Raw genomic sequence first — 25184 nt, 5'->3', positions numbered from 1 at the left:
TACATACACAATAGTTGAATAGCTTTCCAAAATGTAGGGTAATCATCCAAAATAGCTGTCCGACCATGGAGATCACAAATATGCAAGGCTAGATGTCTAACGGCGGAGTCGACAGTGTAAGTAACTAGCGGCCGTCTTGTGTCGGGGTTTTCCTCATATGTAGAGGAGTTAAGATGGGTTTTTTTGTGAAGTGAAATAAGCTTAAGTATCTGAATTCACGAGGATTTGATTATGCAGAAAATCGTATAAATATTTTCTAAACACGCAGTGGCTTTATTGCATCTCTGAAGTATACCAGAGAACAAAGCGTGTAAAAATCTATAGCTATTTCAAAATACATTCTCCCTTGATGATACCACACACACGTACCATATTAATTGAATGGCACCGATTCAAGACGGCTGACAAAATATGGCGCCTGTTCCAATAGACATACAGTAGGCACAAGTAGTCTATCCTCATATATCTGATATCCACGGGTTACACCCATTATTTTTACTACAATGAAATTCTCGCGGGATTCCTCCAGTGGGGAAGTGAGATTATGAGTGAGATGACAATACAACGCGAGATATAACGGGATCAGAAGAAACCACGAAAACACCCCCGTTTATTTTTTATTTGAGCCATTTACGTATCATTTGAATGACTGTTAACCATTTGCATTATTTTATTTACGAATATTCACGTTTTCTATTCTGATCAATGTATAATCATGACCGTTTAGAAAAGTTAAATATTATTACTTGGTCCCGCCCATCACGCCCGTGGAGTCTTCCAGAAGTTGCCGGCAGATCAGTGCGGCTTCAAGCTCCGTTACACTCCACAGTTTCATCCTCAAAACTCATTATTAGTTCATTGATAGGTTAATTTTATACCCCAATTCCTTCGCCAAGATGTCATCTTTAGGCACGCTTGCCTTCGATGAATATGGAAGGCCTTTCATTATAATTAAAGACCAGGATAAGAAGACACGGCTAACGGGCATTGACGCATTGAAGGTACAATGGGCTAGCTAGCACCCACGCTGACGGGCACATCATAGATTTACGTGCTTTATCGTGCTAATTAGATCTTCTTTGTCTTTTTTAGTTATCGCTGAAATGCTCTTACTGGTTTTAAAACCACATCAAGAATATTGTAATGACAACAACGTGGTAGAATGTGTAATTTGTTAGAGTAGCTTATTAGTTAGCCACTAAGCTAACACGAGGCCCATGTGCTGTGTTTCTGTGTAGGGCTGTGGCCGTAGTATTTATGAATGCGATCGATTTCTAAATTTCTTATTACATTGCTATTATTAAACGTTGCTAAGCATACCGAACAGCAATAAAGTGTTTACCTGTTCGTTGTTTGGTGGTTGCAGTCTCATATTATGGCAGCGAAAGCAGTTGCGTCGACGCTTAGGACTTCATTGGGACCTAATGGTATGTATAAAACAAAAATGTGAAACGTCTGTGGAACAAACGATTCGCTTTTCAGGGAGTTAATGTATGATTTTGTTGACTAGGGTTGGACAAGATGATGGTTGATCAAGATGGAGAAGTGACCGTTACCAATGATGGAGCCACGATTCTTAGCATGATGGATGTGGATCATCAGGTTGCTAAACTTATGGTTGAGCTGTCCAAGTCCCAAGATGATGAGATTGGTGATGGAACCACTGGAGTTGTTGGTAAGTGAAAAAAAATGAATTGGGTTGATCCGATTATTGGGTTTTATACTGGCTACATTTGTCGGCAAATCTAGACATTACTGTATTTGGCAGTATAACGTAATTTGTTTTTATTAAAGATGTCAGTCTTTGCATTGGTTAAAAAAAATGGTTATAGCCAAAATAAATAAGGAATTACCTGCTGCTATATTTCCCTCACCATTTTATGTAAGCAATCTGAGTGGATTGGCAAATGTTGATGAATTCCAGGGCAGTGTTTATGCTGACAGGCCTCAAAGTGGGGGCTGAAAAAATATTCCTAGCTTAGTGCCATTTTAGTTCGCCATTGATGTAGTAGCGAGTAGGCAGCACGCACTCTTACAGTATTTCAATGTCACACACGCATTTGTTCTTACCAGTCCTGGCTGGTGCTCTGCTTGAGCAAGCTGAACAGCTCCTGGACCGCGGAATCCATCCCATCAGGGTCTCTGACGGTTATGATCAGGCCGCACGTATCGCGCTTGATGAACTCGACAACATTGGAGAAACCTTCCCCTGCGATCTTAACAATACAGAACCCCTCATTCAGACCGCCATGACAACACTGGGATCTAAAGTGTGAGTCTCCTACCCGTAGATGTTTGTTTTATGACCTGTCATTTTGTAGTGAGACAGTCAATTAAGTTATCCTTTTTTTAAATTTACATTTCAGCATTAACCGGTGCCATCGGCAAATGGCAGAGATCGCTGTGAATGCCATTCTCACCGTGGCTGACATGGAGAGGAAAGATGTTGATTTTGAGCTTATCAAGATGGAGGGGAAGGTGGGTGGCAAGTTGGAGGACACCCAGCTCATTAAGGGTGTCATCGTTGACAAGGAGTTCAGTCACCCTCAAATGCCAAAGGTATGAATGTCACATTACGATAAGTAGTTTGACAGCTTTACCATAATTGTGGTTAATACTGACTTTGTCCTTGCTATGCAGGAGCTAAGAGATGTTAAAATTGCCATCCTCACCTGCCCATTTGAGCCCCCTAAGCCTAAAACAAAGCATAAGCTGGATGTCACCTCTGTTGAGGACTACAAAGCTCTTCAGAAATATGAAAAAGAGAAATTTGAGGAAATGATCCAGCAGGTTAGTTACCCTGAAAGACACTTATTGGTTTTCATCATGATTATGGACAAATGTTAAAAAGTCATTGTCGTTTTAGGTCAAAAGCAACGGCGCAAATTTAGCCATCTGTCAATGGGGCTTTGATGACGAAGCTAACCATCTTCTGCTGCAGAGCAAGTTACCTGCAATCCGTTGGGTTGGCGGGCCGGAGATTGAAGTAAGTGACAAAATTTCATTTTTTTTAATCATCCTCAGAAATGTTTTCTTTCATGCCTCATTTTATCAAAGCCTCCAACTGGTGGTTGAAAATAGCCAATTGGTGCTTATGCCGGTGAATAGTATCTATTCAAATTTTGCTATCCGTCAAAAAAATCCAATAATAAGCCACCGTGATTAAATGGAATGGGGAGGTTTTGTGCATTAAGTAAATTAGTGTCTTGCGTTTTAATTTTCATCGTAATGTAGTCATCCATAATCATTTTTTTAATTCTCATATTAGTTCTTGTTTTGCTTTGTCATAATGTTGAGCTTGCTCTTCACAAGGTTGCTTTTACACTTAACATCCAGCAAATGAGCACGTGAGGCATTAACGACAGTGTGGATTTATGTGCGATGAGAAAAATAAATTACTGTCAAATGCTCTCAGCTTTGATTAAAGTGGCCTTAAAATTGCCTTTGAATCTAATTTCTTCAAATCATAAAAAGACACCCTCTACAAACCAACCATATCATCGGTAGTAAGGAAAACAATGGTGTTTTCATGACTTTTGTGAGTTGTGTTACTCAGCTGCTGTTTAAAAAATATTTTTATGCTGTATAGTTAATCGCCATCGCCACTGGAGGCCGCATTGTACCAAGGTTCTCTGAGCTGACCCCAGAGAAGCTGGGCACTGCTGGCTTGGTGAAAGAGCTCTCCTTTGGGACAACAAAGGATCACATGCTGGTGATCCAGGAATGCAAAAACACCAGGGCCGTCACCATTTTCGTCCGTGGCGGAAACAAAATGGTAAAGCACTTGTAATTTGAGGTGACAATTTGCTTGTAGGATTTGACATTTGTTTCATCCATACCCCCATCTGCATTTCTTAGATTATTGAAGAAGCCAAGCGAGCCCTTCATGATGCCCTTTGTGTCATTCGTAACCTGGTCAGAGACAACCGTGTCGTCTATGGAGGGGGGGCTTCGGAAATTGCTTGTGCTCTAGCAGTCAACCAGGCAGCTGACAAGGTAAATGGTTTGTCACATTATAGCTTTTGCCTCTGTTGCAATTTAAATTTGTGGTGCACTTCTAATCCTGACCATTTGTCTTACCTTCAAGTGCCCATCATTGGAGCAGTATGCAATGAGGTCCTTTGCAGATGCTTTGGAGGTAATCCCAATGGCATTGGCTGAGAACAGTGGACTAAACCCCATACAGACCATGACTGAGGTCAGAGCCAGACAAGTTAGAGACAAAAACCCATGCTTGGGCATTGACTGCCTGCACAACAACACCAACGGTGAGCAACCATATTGAGTTGTGCCTTCATTTTATTTAACATGTCTGTTCGTCATATAAATGATACTTACTTTTGGTCTTTCTATTTTAATCTAGACATGAAACAGCAGCATGTGATCGAGACCCTCATTGGCAAAAAACAGCAGATCTTACTGGCAACAGAAGTCGTCAAAATGATCCTCAAGATTGACGACATCCGAAGTCCAGGAGAGTGCGAAGACTAAAGGCCAGCCAGAGTACATGCTCTAGAATTCTGTAACATGCCAGAGCAGGTCTACAGATTGGAGGCACTTCTTTAAGCACGACTGGTTACTGCTATTTATCGTTTGATGCAACTCGTGCATCCTGTTGTAGTATCAAAGTTGCCATTAAAATGTTGCTCTGTAAAAATAAAACAAGTGCATTTGTTTCATTTTATTTTCAAGGCATTTTGCATATGTTTATACAATATAGGTAATATTCATGGAAAAGTGTTTTTTTAATTTATTTCATATGTAGTATTTGTTCAGCCCATTGATCATATCAGTTCTGGGTGGGCTGACTCATGATTCTGCACAGGAAAGATCTTCCCCTTGTAATCCACAGTTGCCTGGGAAAATCATTAATTAATTTGATGTCTCTACTCTAAGGGACACTTTTCTTACTGGAAAAAAATGCGCATAAATGTCTCATCACCCCAGAGACATAATAACCACACCCTATACCCTCTCCTAACTGACTCAGAATTCACAATTATTAGTTTTTTCATCAATTTAAAAAAGCTTTTTATTTTAAGTTAGCTTAAAAAAAAATCATTAGCTGCCATTGATCATGACAGTCATCCAATCTATGATTTAGCCTGTGAAAGGCTGACAAATTATCACTACCGGCCTTCCAGTCCAATGGATTGGACGTTTAGCTCCGTCGATGACGGCCAACAAGTTAATGTGACTTTTTTTTATCATGGTTCTGAGAGTTAATGTTGATTCATATACACATACCCGATGTCAGCTGGGTTAGACTCTAGCAACCCGAATCCCTGTTAAGGATAAGCGGTTCTTAAAGGGAAGGAAGGATGTTTACAAAATGTCCAATTTCCGTAATGAAATTTTGCACCAATACACTAGATGACGGTAGAGTATCACAGGAGCAGCGACGCTTTGCGCATGCGTGCCTAGGCTTCAGTCAGCCATTTGTGTCTTGTGTTTTAACAACTGTCATTACAACCTTACAGAGGATGCCGTCTTTCTCGTGTTAAAGAGGTGGGGAAGACGCCACGAAATCTATTGAACATACTTAGATCGTCCGAATTGGACACGGTGACGGAAACGCTGGGACTCTCTGCCTGCTGGGAAACCATTTTATCACTGCCAATGCATTTTGACCCAAAAGGTTAACGTTGTACTCGTCTCGCTAGCTTCTCTTGGCTAGCTTAGCATTTTGGTCTTTCGTTGATGGGTTCGCTGCACGAACTACGACTGAAGCAAACAGCGACAAGATCTCAGTGAACATTATGGACACGACCGATGAAGGTAAACCGCGCTGTCTTGTCTTGATTCACGTTATTTGGCATTAAGTGATCGTAAGCGCATCATGAGTACAACAAGCCTATGAGCTGGCCCGCTAGTGCTTAACCGGCTACCGACGTAATTTAGTAGTGTACAGCTAATTTAGGACGGTTCTCGATCGTCATGTATCAGATCGAATTTAGGAAAAACATGCTCCAAAAATGATGTAGAGAAAGTTAGAGGTGTCATCAGCCGCCCATAACACCATCACGTACAGTCAGTGTATTAGGTACACCGTATACATTATGCAATTACAGCATGACGGTACACACCCCAACTCAGTGCTAATAAATTCAGCAATATGTTTCATATTATGGTTTTTATCTGCGACATTCAGAGCTTCAAAATGAATATAACTGTGAATCAAAGTAGTAATTTTATCATCCCAACTTGTGATGTAAGTGTATTTTAGATTGTGCAGCTATATATATTGTGTGATGAGTGGATGATTTAGAAAGTGCTCATGCCCTATTGTCAGAATAATTAAATAACCCTATCCAATTTCTCTTATTTTCTGAACCGCTTTTTCCTCACTAGGGTCGTGGGGGGGTGCTGGATTCTATCCCAGCTGACCTCAGGCCAGAGGCGGGGGACACCATGAATTGGTGGCCAGCCAATCACAGGGCACAGGGCGACAAACAACCATTCACGCTCACACTCATAGCTAGGGGCAATTTAAAGTGTCCAATCAGCCTACCATGCATGTCTTTGGAATGTGGGAGGAAACCGGAGCACCCGCAGAAAACCCATGCAACCCCGGGGAGAACATGCAAACTCGACACAGGTGGACCAACCTGGATTTGAACCCAGGTCCACCACTGTGAGGCCGACACGCTAACCACTCAGCTACCGGTCCGCCCCATCCAATGTTTAAAAAATAATGACAGCTATTCTATGGATAATTAATAACCTGATGTGCAAATAGTTTTATATGTCATTTAGAGTTTCCAAAATAAATATCAACAATGACATCCAAACTAATAAATATACAGTGCATCCTGCAATGACCCAACCAACAGTCCTAATTGGCAGCTATACATGAATATCCAACATAAACAAATTTATAAATGTTCATCTATAACCAGTAAACCTTTACTAGATCAGGCCAATGGGTGATTTTGTTGTTGTTGTGGTCCTTGGGGGCAACTTGTGGGCAGGCAAAGATATTGTTTGTACTGAAACCCTAAATAGTATTTTTTCAGTTTGTCTTTCTAATGTTGAAAATAACTAACCTGTCTTGGTTTTGTCTTGTTCTCTCTTTGTGTGATTTCTGCACTCTCAGCGGATATTTGTCGCGTCTGCCGCTCCGAGGGGACCCCTGACAAACCCCTGTACCACCCTTGTGTTTGCACTGGTAGCATTAAGTTCATTCACCAGGAATGGTAGGTGGCTGTATTATTAAAAACTCATTTTAACATCTTGGAAAATCTTGGCATAAAATACCCATTTAACTGATATAAAATTGCTTACAATGGCCAATATGTGAATATTTTTGTATTTAACTTGATATGGTTCAAGAGAAAATTATGTTATGATTATTAAAATAATCATCTTTTATCATAACCTTCCTGTTTGAGGTAATATCAGTTATTTTAGGGTAATTTGTCAAGATTTATGTTTCCGTCTGATGGCATAACCCATTAGGTAATGATCAGATCAGGTTTATGTTCAGATTACTACACAACAGAAGAGTGTAAATTCCAACAGGATTTTTTTGTAAGCAACTTTAAATTTTGTTATGTAAGACTAACTGGATAGCTCAGAACACTTGAATATTGTTGTCGTTATTATTGAGGGTCAGAAACAACATAACTGGCGAATCATCAGACAACAGGTTTTTCTTTTATCAAACCATTCAATGTTGCTGTTGTAAAGAAAAAGTTACAAACTGCTGTCGTCCCTACCCCGTTGACATTTTATGGAAAGTAATACACTTGAAATAAAGCTGACACTCTGCAGTTAAAACATATAAACCCATTAAGATGAAAACTGCACTGATATCCGTATATTTATGGATCATTCTCTTTAGACATGAGCTGTGGAACTGTCAATGTAAGAGTAAAACTAACCTAGGCATAATGTTGTATTCCCATTGTGTTCTGTTCATCACCAGTAAAAACATAGGGAAGGCAGGTGGATTTCCCGTGTATGGTGGAAAAGAGTATTCTAGATGTTTCTGGGCAGTTGTTTAAATCAACATTCATCCATATGGCCATAAGGTCACTCCACTAGAAATACTAACAGTAAAACCACTTTTTTTGCTTAGGTTTTTCAATTAAAATGAAAGTAAACCTGGCCAAAATGTGCTATCATACTTCATGTGGTGTTTTTACATTTGATTCCACAGTTGTTAAAGGCACCAAATGACGTGCAATGAAAATAAGTTATTGTTATAGTAGTCCTAGTAGTTTCAGAAACATTCAGTGCTTGAATGTTAATGTTCACCTACAACATACTCCTTTGCAGCTTGGTCCAGTGGCTGAAACACAGCAGGAAGGAGTATTGTGAATTATGCAAGCACAGATTTGCATTCACACCAAGTAAGTCTTATTAAGCGCATGCCCATTTATGTATGAAACACACTCATGTTTGTCACGGGCATTATAGAATTGCTTTGCTATATGTTTCTTTCTTTATTTATTTATTTTAATTGTTTAACTTAAAAAATAGCCTTACTGGTAATCCGTTTTTGTACATTTTGTCTCAAATTTGTGGGAATTATTTGGGACATAGCCTTAAATTGCTTTTAAAATCATCTTACAGAATAGTTTTTTTGTCCAATATTCAATTCGTTTTTTAATTTAACTTTCAAAAATGTATTTGAACCAAGCATACATTTGATAACTTATGTATGTCTTCGAATATACAGTATAATCATTTCATGCCTCTTATAGTTTACTCCCCAGACATGCCATCACGCCTGCCTATCCAGGATATTTGTGCCGGACTGCTTACAAGCGTGGGCACAGCCATTCGCTACTGGTTCCATTACACATTGGTGGCTTTTGCTTGGCTTGGAGTCGTTCCTCTTACAGCATGTGAGTGGGCCAAGAGTTTTTCTTCTCTCGCCTTGTGCACTATGACCTTTCCAAACATATAAACTATCACCTTTTACCACCTGTTTCAGGTCGCATTTACAAGTGTCTTTTTACTGGCTCTGTGAGCTCCCTTCTGACACTGCCACTGGACATGCTCTCTACGTAAGGAATGATCACTATTACAGCATTTTGCAGCAGAATCCACACTTGTAATCACACTAGATACAAATAGGGAGCTCAAATGTCCATTTGAAATCATGCAGTGGGCTGTTTAATTGTTTGTTTTATGTTTTGCCTTTCCGCAGAGAGAACTTGCTGGCTGACTGTCTACAAGGCTGCTTTGTGGTTACCTGTACCCTTTGCGCATTTATTAGCCTGGTGTGGCTCAGAGAACAGATAGTCCATGGTGGCGCTCCCCAGTGGTTAGAACAGCACCAACCTCAACCACCAAATGCAGCTGGACAAGCCAATGAGGTACATTTCTTTTAATTTGATTGATTTAGTTATTTAGAACCAAGTTCACATGCTAAATTAATTCATGTTTTATTTTTAGCAGCAACATCCGCACTATTGTGGATGAGGGCTTCAAAAACGATGCATTAGACTCACTGATTATATAGGGAAACAATTTTTGTTTTAGGTTTTACAGCTGTACTTAACTAATTTTGTGGTATGTAATCCAAAATTGATTACGGTTTTTCGCTATCGCATGAAAAAGTTGAACTATAAAATTCCCTTTGTTTGTCTTTTAAAATAAGAAAAACACGGTACTTAAAGGGACAGACAATGTCATTATCATGTGCATCCCAGCAGAAAGAATGTTGGGTGATCAGGTAATCAAAATAACAGCAAATGTTATTTTTATGATGTGTAAAATTAGAGAGGAATTTAAATAAAAGTCAATATGTCCCAGAACGTTGCCATTATAGTTTTTGGACAATTGAATGTGAGTATGCCATATTTGTTTGTCCTTTCTCGTGACACCATTAATAGTCGTAATATGAAACTGGGCTCGAGTCTATCAATATTTGTGTTTGTGCGTGGGTATAACGGATGTCGCAAAATGGCTTTGCTCGTAAGCGATTTAATTGTTTGTTTATAGTTTATGTTTCAACGTGATTTTCTCCATTGTCTGAGATCTAAAAAATAACAATTTGCATACAGAAATATTTTGAGCCACATCTTTCACAAATATGATTCTTTTATTAAAAATAAATCCAATATTCACTTGTAATAAAATCAAAAAGAATCAGGCATGACTGCAATGTTTACCTAATTTGATAATGCCTTTACAAAGAATATGGCATCGTACAACAACATAGCAGGCAGACATTGGAGGGATAATGATGTGATAAAGGAATAATGAAATCAGTTTCATATTTGGGTTACAGTATTCTTGTAAAATTAACCACTGTATTCCTTCAGGCACAAGCAGCTGACCAAGGACCCGCAGATGAACCCCCTGCTCATCAACCAGCCCCTGCTGAGCCACCAGCCCAGAATCAGGCCGAGCCAGAGCCCCCTGATCCACCAGAGCAGGGTGAGGACCCTGAGCTGGAAGAAGAGGAGGGAGTGGCTGCTGAAGACGCCGATCCAAACAATGGAGCGCAAGGTGAGAGTAAATGTTGATTTCGGACCCTTTGTATAAATGTGTTTCCAGGAAAATGTGGTCGAATTCAGCACATTTAAGAGTTATTTCATTTTGATTACTTAATATTCTCTGATGCGATATTAAATATTAAAATATATGGTGCAGATGACATGAACTGGAATGCTTTGGAGTGGGACCGAGCGGCTGAGGAACTTACCTGGGAAAGGGTAATTGGATCATGTTAAATTTTACAACCCTGCATTATCAAACACTTAAATTCGGTTTATTTGTAGATGCTCGGCTTGGATGGCTCACTGGTTTTTCTGGTAAATTGCATCTATATTTCCTAATTTTTTAACTCCAAATATTTTTTCTATGCAGACTACCTACTGTATAGTGATGGATAAAATAACTATGTGTTGAGAAACAATGTGGTACACACTCCTGTTTCATGGCTGCTGTGTTTGTCGTGTAGGAGCACGTATTTTGGGTGGTGTCTCTCAATACTCTCTTCATCCTGGTGTTTGGTAAGTGCTTGGGTCAACATCACAATACAGTGCCTTTAATGGTTTCATCAAAATCACACCGTTGCAAGATTAATGTAATTCATGTCTTATTAGTTGCCAAATAATATCTACTACCGTATTTTCACGACTATATGGCGCACCGCATTTAAAGGCGCTTGCATGGCAAAACATACATCACCTTAAACATACGGACACAGTCAGTCTTTAGAGGCTTTAGAGTCAGGCTTTAGAGCTTACACACGGCGCTCCGCATTATAAGGCGCCCTGTCTATTTTGGAGAAAATTTAAGACTTTTTAGTGCGCCTTATAGTGGTGAAAATACGGTACTTGAAGTTTCTGCTATAATTAGCCAAAATGAGAATATACTGGTGGGAAATGGACCTCCTGTCCACAGTGGGATATGTGGTCTTTAAGAAACCTGTTTTCTATTAACTTTATATGCAGCAGATATCTTTCTTCAATTAAGGCTGATTAAAATTGTGGATAGAATAGTTACTTGTATTTTAATTTACATTATGTAAATCCCAGAGATTTTCCATAACTTCTAATCAGCATTTCTCTTCTCTGACAGCATTTTGCCCCTACCATATTGGACACTTCTCTGTTGTGGGTCTTGGCTTTGAGGAATATGTAAGACATTTATTTCATCTACCAAATGTTCATTTTTTTACGTGATCAAATTTGTGCTTACGTTTTTTACTATATGTCTTAGGTTCAAGCTTCTCATTTCGAAGGGTTAATTACAACCATTGTTGGCTATGTTCTGCTGGCCATGACACTTATATTGTGCCATGTATCCTTTCACTCCGCATCCCCAACGGGTATTAAATGATTTTTTAAATGAGTTTGTAGTATTAATCCTTAACAGGGATGTCTCAGGGATTGGCTGCTCTGGTCCGGTTTCAGCGCTCCAGACGTCTCCTAGGAGTTTGTTACATTGTTGTCAAGGTATTTTTGTCAGCATGCATTTCTCACCAGCGAATCAATTTCTTGGTATACTGCCATTTAGGTTGCTGCACAGAATATATCAACTAATGCAAGGGTGTCAGACTCGGGTTGGTTCGTGGGCCGCTTTAACGTTAACTTGATTTCATGTGGGCCGGACCATTTTAGATATAATATTTAGATTTTTTTTTATAAATAGATTTAAAGAACTGGATTAAAAGCCCTGAATATTCAGTTATTTATAGATCTTATACAATGTTTATTTTAGCTTTTTTATATATTTTTTTAGATTTTACAAAATGATTTTTGAACTAAAAACACATAAAAAATTGATTAAAATTTTTCAATTATTGATTTAAAAGGGGGAAAATCAGGAAATGTAATATACATCTATAGTCTTCATTATAATTTGATCCTAAAACAGAAAGTCGGCACTCGTGATTTACTTTCCCGGGCCACACAAAATGATGCGGTGGGCCAGATTTGGCCCCCGGGCCGCCACTGACACGTGAACTAATGCATGTTTGTTGTTGTTCACATAATGGCGAGATTTTGCTCATTTTGATCTACTTTCTTTATTGTTTCTTTATCATTTTGACACTGACTATTGATTATAGGTCTCTCTCCTGGTTGTTGTGGAGATCGGTGTTTTTCCACTCATATGTGGTTGGTGGCTCGACATCTGCTCCCTAGTAAGAATATTTCTTTTTTTTTTGTGTGTACAAAACCGGGTTAGTAACTGTTGCATTTTGGATCATCCACTACTTTTTATTGACTTGCTGATCAGATGTTGAATTTTAACATTATGTACACATTTAAATGAACAATGACCCGATTAAGCAAGGCCATGACATGTTTAAAAAAAATCCCTAATGCGCTAATCTTGTTTTAAAGCTTATATATCGCCATGTGATACCACTCTCGAGATAACCCCTTTGATGGAGTACGAGAAGTGGATGTCATTGTGTAATTCATGAGAAAAAAACGCCTCAAAATGTAAGGAGGAAAGGCTGACTTCAATACATTCATTCATTTACGAGATGACAGAACAAAGAATTTCTGTCATTTTGTCAAGACACTCTCAGTACGTGTTGACGATGCCATGCAAAAGGAAAATGCAGATTTATTCACGATCCGGTCTGCTCGAGAGTTTAAATGGAGGTGTATTGATCTTTATGATGATTACTGTTATTACTGAACACAAAGAGCACCGTTAACCAACCTTTTTGCGTGAAACCCAATATTTGACATTAACAAGATCCGACAATTCCCGTCAGAGTAACAAATTATATCAAGTATATAACAAGAGTGACTGAAAATATAATAATCTAATCTCAGTTTACTCACAACTTTACCTTTTGGCAGGTGGATATTAAGGTTAGTTGCCATGCCCATCATTCTCTAGAAAATTATTGAAGTGTTCACTCTTTCTTTTAATGTAACTTTCTCATCTTGGATCATTTCTTTCCACTCAACTTTTACACTCTCACAGCACATGAATGTCACACTGTTTGGGAATTACACAAATCTGGACTTCGATTCATTGAACTACTCCAAATCTTATAATTGCAGGAGATGTTTGATGCCTCCCTGAAAGATCGAGAGATGAGTTTCAAATCAGCACCCGGCACCACCATGTTCTTGCACTGGCTCGTTGGGATGGTCTATGTCTTTTACTTTGCTTCATTCATTCTACTTTTAAGAGAGGTGATCTTATTTGCACCTATTGTTAATTTTGGCAACTGAATGAATAGAATTTCACTTATATTTTTTTCTTTATGGGTCAGGTGCTGCGACCTGGTGTGCTGTGGTTTTTGAGAAACCTCAACGACCCAGATTTTAACCCAGTGCAGGAGATGATACACCTTCCCATCTACAGACACCTGCGGCGGTTTATTCTGTCCGTGGTGGTGTTTGGTTCCATTGTGTTATTAATGCTCTGGCTCCCTATCAGGTTGATAAAACTACTGATGCCTGCCTTCCTACCATATAATGTCATGCTCTACAGGTAACAAGTAGACTGACGTTATTTTTTTACATTTAGAAAAAAAATACGTTACCTAATTGTGCCAGAGCGTTGTATTGTGCTTGTTTCAAACTCAAATTAGAATGCTGAACTACAACTACCGTATTTTTGGGATTGTGAATTTATCAACTTATTCAAAGTTGAAAACAGAATGTTTCAGCACATCATGATCCTTTGTTTATTTATAACCACAATACAGTGGTACCTCGAGATACGAGCTTAATTCGTTCCGGGACTGAGCTCGTATGTCGATTTTCTCGTAACTCAAACGAACGTTTCCCATTGAAATAAACTAAAAACAAATTCATTCGTTACAACCCTCTGAAAAAACACCAAAAACCGGATATTGGATTGGAAAAAATGTTTTATTTGTTCTAATTCGCCATCTATTAACAAAGTATCAAATAACTAGTGGTTTAATAGTATACTAAAATGTGTTAAAATAGAACTAAAATTAGACGGATTTCACGGAGGGTAGAGAGAGAGAGGGACAGGGGGGGACTTTTTGCAAGGCAACGCGCTCGTAACATAACAAACAAATTTAAATGAATTTGGATTACGATGCAGACACACTCAAAAATAAGTTTCATCTAACCTTACACCAAACTTAATTCTAATTTTGTTTTACATTTTAATACCTTTCTTCTCCCGGCCGGGTTGCTTTGTTTGCCCCGCCTCCACCCTGAGATGCAACCTATCAATGGTAGTTTGCTTTTGTATTCCCTTCAAAATATTCCGAAAATGATGCACACAAATGTCCTCACAATAGGATAACGCACGACCACTTGCCAACGAGTAGTATATATAACTCTCGTATTAGCGATCGCCTCGCCATTCGCAATGACTAACAGGGAAAAAAAAACTGAAAAAAATGCAACGCTCCGCCCAGTGCTCGCAGAGACATTACAAGAGGGAGTTGCGACCAGAGAGACATTACACGAGGGAGTTGCAGGGAGAGAGACAGTGCCCATGATGTTCTTATGAGCAGCCTCTCGCGTCCGCTGTCTGCTCGTATATCAAAATGTGTCTCGTATCTCAAGATAAATATTTGCCCGAAATTTTACTCGTATCTCAAACTTCTCGTATGTCGGGCCACTCTTATGTCGAGGTACCACTGTAGTATGAAAATCTTGCTTTCATTTTGAATAAGAGGGTCAAAATGAAATGTTCATCCTTATTTTTAACAACGTATTAGAGAGATAACATTATTTACATTATTAACTTGCACAAAATAGCTGCAGAAATTTGGACAGTCGTAAATTGTCTACGGAGCTGAGTTAATTAAAAAATATGAGCTCTGGGCAGAAAATGTACATTCAAATCCTTTGTAGGGGAGATGCACAATAAGATGGAAGCTAATGCACAGTGTTAACTAAGCTACTGTTGAAGTATCATCCAAAACCGCGATTAAAAGACTGTGCATGGCACAAAAGTTGAAAATTGCTTCACAAAGTGCCTTGTTCAGTTAAGTGCTGTAACATTGCAAGCTGATGGAAAATTATGTTGCTCAAAGCTTAAAGAGGAAATGTTAACAACTAGTCAATTCTGTTGAACAGCTCTTTTGTTGCTGAAGTCATAATAGTACAGCTACATGGTGAATATAAGTAATGCACAACATACAGAGAGGCTTATTTTTCTTATTTCTTCATGGCACATTTTTTGACTAGTGCGACTAATACCCCAGAGCGTCTTATAATACGGAAAATATGGTAATCATTTGGCTTTCTCTCTACACCTCTCTGTGTTGTTGAAATGGCCTATTTTAAATCTCTCTCCTTCAGTGATGCCCCAGTCAGCGAACTGTCTTTGGAGCTATTATTACTTCAGGTTGTGCTGCCAGCCTTATTGGAACAAGGACATACCCGACAGTGGCTCAAAGGCTTAGTTAGGGCCTGGACAGTCAGTGCTGGATATTTATTGTAAGACCCAAAACCGGTATCGTGCTTCAATGCACTCAGCACCCTTTAAATTTTGATGCCATTTGTTTATCTGTGCCACCACAGAGACCTCCACTCCTACCTCCTTGGGGAGCAAGAAGACATTGATGCCAACCAACCCGTGAACAACAACAACAATCCACCCCCGGGACACCATAACAACAATAATAACCCGCCACCAGCTGTTGGCGAAGGACTACATGCAGCCCACCAAGCCATTTTACAACAGGGTGGGCCTGTGGGCTTCCAGCCATACCACAGACCTTTGCGCTTCCCATTCAGAGTAAGATGATCCCTCGTTTTTTTCAGTTTTCTCCCATGCTGCTCTGCAATAGTCGCCCTATAATTAAGACGAAAGTTTTACAAGGACCATATGTGAAGTTTAACTAAAGCTCCAGATTTGGATGGGATGAAGAAAACTCCCTTGTGATTTTCCTTACAAATCACCAGGGTGGAGATTTTTGTCAAGCATTTTAGTTGGTTTAAATCCATGCAGTATGGCTATACTTGAGGAATTGAAAATGCAATATTTTCTTTGTCTGTCCTCTAGATTGTGCTGCTCATAGCATTCATGTGCATCACTTTGCTGGTGGCCAGTCTTGTGTGCTTGACACTACCTGGTGAGAACTATAGCAAAGCTAACATTTTTTCCTATACGTTCCTCTGCATAAATTTACTATAATTGACACTTGTTTATTTATAGTTGCGTGATGCTTGTGCAGTTCACATTTTAGCTCAAATAGTGTTTCACCGTTGCATTAGCCAACTTGCAGGACCACCTCGAAAATGAAATTATTCTAAAATACACTTTTTTCTTATTTTTTTGGTCAGTGTTCACCGGGCGTTGGCTGATGTCCTTCTGGACTGGAAGCTCAAAAATTCATGAGCTGTACACAGCAGCGTGCGGTCTGTATGTATGCTGGTTGTCCATACGCGGAGTGACTGTGCTGCTAGCGTGGATGCCCCAGGGACGCACAGTCATTGCGCACAAAGTTCAGGAGTGGACTTTTATGGTGGGTGTCAGAAAGGAGCTTCTTATATAACCAATAATGTCATCTTTATGTTGGGAAAAACGCTTCTTCCTGGGCATGGGTGGAATGAGTGTTCATGCTTGTTAGTCTGGAATGTTTTTTTTCATCTGAATTCCAGTTATTTACATAAAAAAGTTGCTTGAAGTAAAGAGTATGTTTTAGTCTTGACGTTAATTAACCTGCTTGTTTGACTGATGAGGAGCAAGCTCAACATTTAATAATTGCATAATGGCCACTGCTCTTGCTTCATCCATGTTTAAATTTCCTGTTTTTATAGATCCTTAAAACCTTGGTTGTTGCTCTTCTGGTTGCTGGAGTCATCCCACTGTTGTTGGGTCTGCTGTTTGAGCTGGTCATTGTAGCACCACTCAGGGTACCTTTGGATCAAACGCCCCTCTTCTACCCCTGGCAGGTAATTTTACACAATGGCATAATAAAATATATCATCTCATTTTTTTATTTTTGGAGCAGTGTAGAAGTCAAACATTAATCTATATCTTTTAATGACAATAAGACACAACACGTCTTGACTTTTGTCTTCAGGATTGGGCTCTTGGAGTGCTTCATGCCAAAATAATTGCAGCTATTACACTAATGGGTCCTCAGTGGTGGCTGAAGACTGTTATTGAACAGGTAAAAAAAACAGTCTTCTCTCTTCTTGTAAAACGGTGTTATATTTCAACTACAAAACACCCACTCAAAATGAGTTGAGCAATCCTAAAATCATAAATTCCATTTAGGATATCCATTCCAGTGGCTCTACTTTTATAATCCTAGTGTCCTTTAATAATTTCACACCCTATATATATAGAGCTACCTGTGTATCAAATATGGTCTATTTTGGTGGTACGCACTCCCATAGTATATATAAAATGGATGTGGCAAATCTATTAAGCACATTGAAATTGTATATCACTACTATAGAAATGTTCATGCATTTTTAATAATTTATTTTGCTCCTTAGGTGTATGCAAATGGTATTCGCAACATCGATCTTCATTTTATCATCCGTAAACTGGCTGCACCAGTCATCTCAGTCCTGCTGCTGTCCCTCTGTGTGCCCTATGTGATTGCGGCTGGAGTCGTGCCTGCTGTTGGTGAGTGTCTAAACCAGGGGTGTCAGACTCTGGTGGGTTTGCGGGCCGTTTTAACGTCAACTTGATTTCACATGGGCCGGACCATTTTAGATATAATATTTAGATTTTTTGTTATGAATGGATTAAAAGATCTGGATTAAAAGCCCTGAATATAGATCTAAAACAATGTTTATTTTAGCTTTTTTATATATATTTTTAGATTTTACAAAATGATTTTTGAACTAAAAACACAGGAAAAATTAATTTAAAAATTACAATTATTGATTTAAAAGTGGGAAAATCAGGAAATTTAATATACATCTATACTCAATATTTAGATATATTTACTTTTGATTTTACAAAATGGCTTTTGAACTAAAAACCCCAAAAGAAAAAAATGTATTGAAAAATTGCAATTATTGATTTAACAATGGAAAAATCAGGAAATATAATATACATCTATACGCTTCATTTTAATTTGATCCTAAAACAGAAAGTCGGCACTCATGATTTACTTTCCCGGGCCACACAAAATGATGCGGCGGCCCAGATTTGGCCCCCGGGCCGCCACTTTGACACATGTGGTCTAAACATTTCTACAAGTACATGGTTTGGCAATTTAAGCCAAGAGAGTTTATTCATCATATATTCTTTTTTTATTTTATAAATCGTTGTTTCTTATACAGTATCATCATAAGTTAAACTAATGTGATTTTTACTCCAATAGGAGTGACCCCAGAGATGGAAATTCTAATGCAGAGGAGAATCTACCCCTTCCTCTTGATGGTGGTGTCACTTATCGGCATATTGTCTTTCCAAATTCGACAGTTCAAACGCCTTTACGAGCACATCAAGAATGACAAGTAAGGGTGATTTTAGTGTTGTAAAGTGGCATGCTTTAAAATTGTACTGTGTTTGAAGTTGGCATCTGAATGATAACTTGAATAAAATATTTTCTTTGTGTGCAGGTACTTGGTTGGGCAAAGACTGGTCAACTACGAAAGAAAAGGAAAAACAAGTTCAGTCCCCCCCTCCAACCCTATAATAGAATAGATTTTCACCCATTATCTGTGTACATGAGACACACACCCTCCCCTTTTGATTTGATCAGTCACTGGACTGTAATCCTTTTAGAATCGCCATTGGATCTTGGTGGATCTCATGGATGTAATTCAGTGCCCTGAGTTCCTTTTAATGCCCATTACAGTTGGGAAGGGAAACATGTATTATAATCATGGGACAGCAAAAGTAATCTCCTCTATCAGAGCGAGAAGGTTTTGATTTGACTTTTTGTCTATTGTTCTCGCCTTGCTTTGTAAACTGCTGCCTGATAATTGTACATGTGTAAATATTTTGAATGCAGATTTTGTCTTAAAAAAAAGAAAAGACTTGGATTAATGCGAAAACCATTGTACATCTTTAAAGTGTATGTATAATTTATTAAATCAAACCAGCAATTTGTTGTTGTTTAGATTTTATGTGTGTAATGCACCTAGAGATGACAGTGAATGGCATCTCAGAATTGAGGAAAGCAACATTTTCTGAACCATGAATAATTCTTTCCTCGCTGGGCTCTTTGCAAAAGGGAACATTTATTATATTGACTTTATTAACTTATCTACAAAACACCACAATACAGCTTACAGTTATTTCATACCATTGCACAGAGCATTTATTTGGTTGTGATTCCTGTAATATTTATTACATTTCAATTCTTATTCTAAATATTTGCTAATCAAACTAATTCAATTTTATTTTTAACAACAAATTTGGTTAAATATTTGAAAAGTTGGTTTCTCCTCATGGGAGAAGCCAAAAGTGTAGTATAGTAATAGTAGTAGTAGTACTAGTAGTAGTGATGATGGTGGTGGTAGTACTATGTGTGAAATAAGAACTGTATTCTTATATTTAATCTTGCACTTTTATGAAATTAGTCACTAGAATAGAATTTTTACTGACACCTACAGGTCAAGGCCTGTCATCACTTTGTATATACACACCCCTTTTTCTGGTCCCGCCTCCGCCTAAACTTCTATTAAATACTATAACCGACCAACTGGACGGCGTATCTGGATGGGAGGCCTCGAGGTGGTCGCTTGGCTCTGTCGAGCGCTGACCCCTTCTTAGGAAGGGTGGGGGCTAGCCAAGGGGGCTAGCCAAGAACAAAGGAAGCGGACCGAGCGGCGACCATTTTGAGAGCCATCGAGATGGGGCCTCTTGTTCAGATAACCTCCATTCGGCCGGGAGCTAAAAACTACCACGTGTTTTGCTGCCTTCCTCTGTATGAAGATCATTGTCGAGGCAATCCAGCTTTGACATTTTGGTGCCTGAAACCCGAGATTCTTCTCTGCTTTCCGGCCACGGCAGATCGACAGAAGGATGGATGGCTTGACGTCGGCTACTCCAGCCTTGAGAGAGGGCGATCTGGCCTGCTGGCCCGGGAACAGATTACGAATTATCCTTTCGTACAGAGGAGGCACCAAAAAACGGTAAGGCACTTTTTAAAATTAATTTGTAGAATCTAACCCACCAAGTCCCAAAAAGAAAAGTTGCGTATACTCTTCTCTGTGTGTCGGAGATTCTTCTTTCTGTGTGTCGGAAAGACATTTTTCTGTGTGTCGGAATAATGTTTTAATAGTATACAGCACGATAAAAGGCTGTGTGTCGGCCTCTGCCTGGAAAGCAGACAAAATGGGAGGTAGCGCCTCCCCGCGAAGGGACTTCGAGGGTTGTGTTAAAAATATAGAAGAAATATATTGTCATACAGTGCCAAGATAATGAAAGAGCTCGATATAAAGAAAAAAAAAAAGAAATAGAATAAAACTATAAACGCATGCAAGTAACCTTCATATGAATAGATATATATATAAGTACGCTATGACGCGTTCATAAACGATATAAGTATGATTGCCGCGAAAAATAGGAGTTTAATCGGCGAAAAAGAATATTTAGACGGATAAAAATAAGTATTTAAGAGAGGGTGAATTGGAACAGGATGGTGGGGGGGGGTTGAAAAGCAGACCACATGTGAGAGGAAAAATGGCCGAGCCCACAGACAAAGAGAAAAAATGGCGGCGAGCCAACTGAAGTTAAAACTGCCTTTCTTTTCCAGCCCACGTTCCACTAACCCAGGAAGATATATATATATATTAGGCCTGTTCAGAAACAGTGCCCCCCCTTGCTCAGCCCACTCTTCGTGCCAGGTTCCACTCGCAGGGGCCGGGAGCACGAGGGGGGGGATTGGGGGACTGGAATGCAAGAAATCTCAGGTTACATCTCACATTCCACACGATGAGCAAGGAGGAGCAGTGATGAAAAGACATGAGCAGAGAGAGTAATAGAAAGAAAATAAGACAGAAAATTGACAATATAACATATTAGTGACAAATTATGGGTCCTCTAATAAACACTGAAATTTATCATTAGGAAATGATTAAGAAATTGCTAAGTAGAAGGTTAGTTTCTCTAAATTTTAATTGTGGTAAGAGTGAGCTACAAAAAATGGCTCTTATATTAAATAAGCATAGTGCTTGGAGCAGAACAGCAATTCAACAAGTGCAATTTAGCTATCTTAGCAAATAGAGAGGGAATTGCGATTTAGACTTAAGGATTAGGAATCATCCAATTTATTAATGATACCAAACATGAAGAAAATGCAGAAATGGCATTGATCCAAATTATTAGGTAAATTGTAGCTGGCAAGTTTAGATAAAATAATTAATTTAGGATAGGCATAATTTCGCTGAGATGCAATAAACATCATGACTTGTGACCAGTGCACGGGTGGCAATTCATTGTTTTGCCCATCAACAGGTGGAATATGCTTTAGCGTGGTTCATATTAATGACTATTAGAATATTAATTGCATTAGAATCGAACAATTGATGCCAACCAAACAACATTGACCTATTTCCTTTTAGAATGACTTGCCATGACACAGCGAAAGGTGGTTAGCTGCCAAGAAGCCCCAGGACTGGGGATGGCGCTCTTCACCAGTGATAAAAAAATTGCAGACCACGGATGTCTGAAAATGAGTGAGCGTGAATGGTTGTTTGTCCTTTTTGTGTTTTTGATTGGCCGACCACCGAGATATGATCAATCAATTAGGTATCAAGGTGGAAAATGATTTAGCAAATTGGAATCGATTTCAGAATTTGCCAATAAGCCGTTTCACGGATGGCAACGCCAAATTATGGAAAAATATTTCGTCCAAGGAAATTTTTAATGAAAAAGCAGCAGTACTCCAAATGTGAAATTTGAAGTGGAGAAACAAATCTGCTATGCGAAATTTGGGAGCACTGGGAAAAAACAGACAGTGCTTGATACGAAATTCCAAAGTACTATTGATTTATTGTGATAATGGCATCCAAATTGTGTTAACAGAATAATTGACTGAATTGAAAAAGGGGTTCCATATTTCGTTATGAAGTCATTGCGCCTACATAACGAGGTCAACCGGACAACAAAATATGGACATCCTATTAAGTAGACCATACCAAACGCCATTATTCACTACACGATTGGAACTAGAGGATGAGGCTAATCTGGCTATCTGCATAAAAGAAAAAACTTTAAAGGAACACACTGAATTTGGGTTAGCAGGAGGAGACTGTGCTTCCTAACAGAAAACAGACTGGACCAACGGCGGTCCCGGGAGCCTGGGTGCTCAACACACGCGTTCCTGACCAAGAGCAGACATGAAAATAGCGGGATCCATTTTGTGCACTATAAGAAGGTTCTCTCAGTTGAAACGTTTATAGGAGACAGGTAAGATAAACTTTTTGACGTAATCAGACGAAATGGCAAGCACTCAAATATTGATCGGAAAGATTATTGCTCGGGGAGCGATGCTGTAAGCCATGAGGAACTTTTTATATTGGTTTTATTGTCTCCATAAAAAAAAAAAAAAAAAAAAGCGTTTCAATTGAGACTAAACCTTCTTATAGATAGTTAAAGTAAACAATTGAGATTAGATCTTCTTACAGATTTTTAAAGTAAACAATTGAGACAAATCTTCTTACAGATTTTTAAAGTAAACAATTAGAGAGAAAATAAACTACAATGGATAGAAATGTTACTAGATTTTAATTTTATGCCTGACTATTGAAAAATATTGATTAAGAAAGTTTTATAGGAGATGATTGACAAACTCCAAAGACAATTGAATGTTACATTTGATAAAAAGACTACTAGATTGGGATATTTTGAATTTCAAACAACTGAGTTAATATGCAACGCAATGCACATTGTTAAATGAATTGGGACTTGATTAGTATGCATTTTATAAGTAATGAGTTTTAATTGCTTTAAAGGATACAATTATGCTAAAATATTAACCTTGACAAACAAGGGGTGATTACAATTTAGTGGGTTCAATTATATTCAGAATTATAAATGTGTGCATTTTGTTTCTGAATATTAATTTATGTGAATCTAAACTGTTACAGAGAACGGGAAAGCTGTTTTCCTGAGGAGAAAGCAGCCTGGTTTACTTTTTGTGTTTTTCCTATTTTTAGTATGATTAGTTAATTTGTGTAATTAGAGGAAAGGGAAAAACAAATATGGTTCTTGATCTTAACAAGGAAGCAGTGATCATAATAGAATACCAGCTAGCATTTTTGATTTTGACTGATAAGGCATTTAAATTTTCACAAACTATAGTGATGGAATAAGTAAGATTGTTGCAATTTTTGTTCATTGGGGTATTAAGCCGAACTAAATAGCCGTAAGCAAATGTTAAGCACGTGTTAAAGACAACGACAGAATACAGCAGCTAAAGCAGCAGCGCAAACACTACACAGCAGCATACACAACAACAAAACTGAGCCGATCTCAAGAACAGTCAGCAGACGAACTGTACAAAGCTAAAGGCCTACCGTGCCTACCAAAAATTATTCCAAAATTGAGCCATAAATGTCTCAAAAGGGAGGAAAAGATATGATGGACATCGAAATACCTACTTTTAAAATTTTTGAAGGAACTGTTTAATTTGTTATTTTATTGATCTGTAAAGAACATGGGATCTCCAGAATCAGCTGGAGTAACAATGGAGCTCATTTTGCAAACAGCATAGTGCAAAACATGGCAAAACACCTAAGTAGAGCGAACAAATGGTACGATAAAACCAAGGCTTGAGAAACCATGGGGGAGATAAATAAGCCATGGCCAGAACGCCTAACACTGGCCAAAACGTATATGAAGATAGTACCAACTAGCTCGGGATTAACAACTTTTGAGATAGTTCATGGAAGACCATTCTAACTTCCTCTATGGGAAGAGTAACCATGACGAGAGACTAAGGAAGGAGAGAAACTTATCCAAAGAACATGTAAGCTGCCGTGATCTTTTTGTCTATCTTGCAGGAGGTGGTGAAGCCAGGTGACTGGATCCTGATCCGAGTCATAAAAGGAAGTCCTGGTTCTCTCCACGATGGGAAAACCCATTCGTGGCCCAACTCACCAACCTCCACAGCAGCAAAGATCACTGAAAAGTCAAAGTCGATTCACCAAGGTCGGTTCAAGGTCGTTCGAGACAGGTGACTCTGAGTGGACCAAGTCGGACGGTGTCAAAACCCTTGTCCGTGAAGAAACTCATCTGACGTCTACTCACCAGCCACGAGCACCCCTCACTTAACCCTGACCTCCCATAGACTTTGCACCTCTATACAGAAGCCACAGTGAAAGCTGTTGCCACCCACATCACAGTGACTGGACTGTCAGTGACTGCACTGTCAGTGACAACCTGGGCGTGTCTGAACGCCCCGCCCACAGAGACTCGAGTTGGAAAACAAGTGCAGGAAACGTCCTGCCTCATCACTGGAAAGGCAGAGCCAAGCGGTCCGCTCTTGGATGGGGACCCAACCTACATCAACATCGGGGTTCCCCGCAGCATATTAGATGAGTATAAACTCGCTGACCAAATTGCACGACTCCAGAACAGGACGGAGGAAGTGTTTGCAGCCATCCATGAACAGAGCTGATGGCCTTCCAGAACAGAATTGCTGTTGACATGCTCCTGGCAGAGAAAGGTGGCGTGTGCTCCATCTTTGGCGACCAATGCTGCACGTTCATCCCGAACAACACAGCAGCTGACGGGAGTTTAACCAAGGCCCTGGAGGGTCTTCGATCCCTCAACAGCAAGATGAAAGAACAATCTGGAGAACTACTATGAAGAAGACGTGTGGTATAATTTCATGGTGT

The 25184-nt window shown here is 39.1% G+C and overlaps 3 protein-coding genes across 12 annotated transcripts in view; 2 read left to right on the top strand and 1 right to left on the bottom strand.

Annotated features, from left to right (window-relative positions):
- Nucleotides 1–153, bottom strand: part of mtrr (5-methyltetrahydrofolate-homocysteine methyltransferase reductase) — a 57282-nt gene extending 57129 nt beyond the window's left edge. For 9 of the 10 annotated variants that reach the window (XR_013305800.1, XR_013305805.1, XR_013305802.1 and 6 more), the window contains exon 1: nt 8–153. The gene's annotated coding sequence lies outside the window, so the exon portion shown is untranslated. The remainder of the gene's footprint in view (nt 1–7) is intronic. The other variant, XR_013305806.1, reaches the window with a different exon arrangement.
- A 511-nt stretch (nt 154–664) lies between these two features.
- cct5 (chaperonin containing TCP1, subunit 5 (epsilon)) lies at nt 665–4679 on the top strand. The gene is made up of 11 exons (XM_077624775.1): nt 665–1001; nt 1367–1427; nt 1511–1675; nt 2074–2272; nt 2367–2559; nt 2641–2790; nt 2867–2986; nt 3590–3775; nt 3859–3996; nt 4088–4268; nt 4364–4679. The coding sequence occupies exons 1-11, from the start codon at nt 897–899 to the stop codon at nt 4489–4491; spliced, it is 1626 nt and encodes a 541-aa protein (XP_077480901.1). The 5' UTR covers nt 665–896; the 3' UTR covers nt 4492–4679.
- Nucleotides 4680–5418: 739 nt separating this feature from the next.
- On the top strand, nt 5419–19444 carry marchf6 (membrane-associated ring finger (C3HC4) 6). Its single transcript, XM_077624187.1, has 25 exons — nt 5419–5778; nt 7097–7196; nt 8281–8354; nt 8709–8852; nt 8942–9014; nt 9158–9326; nt 10278–10464; nt 10609–10670; nt 10737–10769; nt 10919–10970; nt 11542–11600; nt 11683–11763; nt 11850–11918; nt 12533–12607; nt 13488–13622; nt 13703–13923; nt 15723–15860; nt 15945–16161; nt 16429–16498; nt 16710–16891; nt 17187–17321; nt 17453–17542; nt 17874–18006; nt 18713–18848; nt 18954–19444. Exons 1-25 carry the CDS (start codon nt 5760–5762, stop codon nt 19036–19038), a joined length of 2739 nt encoding a protein of 912 aa, XP_077480313.1. The 5' UTR covers nt 5419–5759; the 3' UTR covers nt 19039–19444.
- Nucleotides 19445–25184: the final 5740 nt, after the last annotated feature.

Source organism: Stigmatopora argus, chromosome 17, assembly GCF_051989625.1.
Source record: "Stigmatopora argus isolate UIUO_Sarg chromosome 17, RoL_Sarg_1.0, whole genome shotgun sequence".
Lineage (NCBI taxonomy): Eukaryota > Metazoa > Chordata > Actinopteri > Syngnathiformes > Syngnathidae > Stigmatopora > Stigmatopora argus.
This window is presented reverse-complemented; position numbering and strand designations above follow the sequence as displayed.

Excerpts from the sequence above, each read along its gene's own strand:
- cct5 (XM_077624775.1), top strand. The coding sequence starts at position 897 with ATGTCATCTTTAGGCACGCTTGCCTTCGATGAATATGGAAGGCCTTTC. Across the intron at positions 2,791-2,866 it reads TTGAGGAAATGATCCAGCAG|GTCAAAAGCAACGGCGCAAA; the intron begins GTTAGTTACCCT and ends TTGTCGTTTTAG. Across the intron at positions 3,776-3,858 it reads TCCGTGGCGGAAACAAAATG|ATTATTGAAGAAGCCAAGCG; the intron begins GTAAAGCACTTG and ends TGCATTTCTTAG.
- marchf6 (XM_077624187.1), top strand. Across the intron at positions 13,623-13,702 it reads TCATTCTACTTTTAAGAGAG|GTGCTGCGACCTGGTGTGCT; the intron begins GTGATCTTATTT and ends TTTATGGGTCAG. Across the intron at positions 16,499-16,709 it reads TGTGTGCTTGACACTACCTG|TGTTCACCGGGCGTTGGCTG; the intron begins GTGAGAACTATA and ends TTTTTTGGTCAG.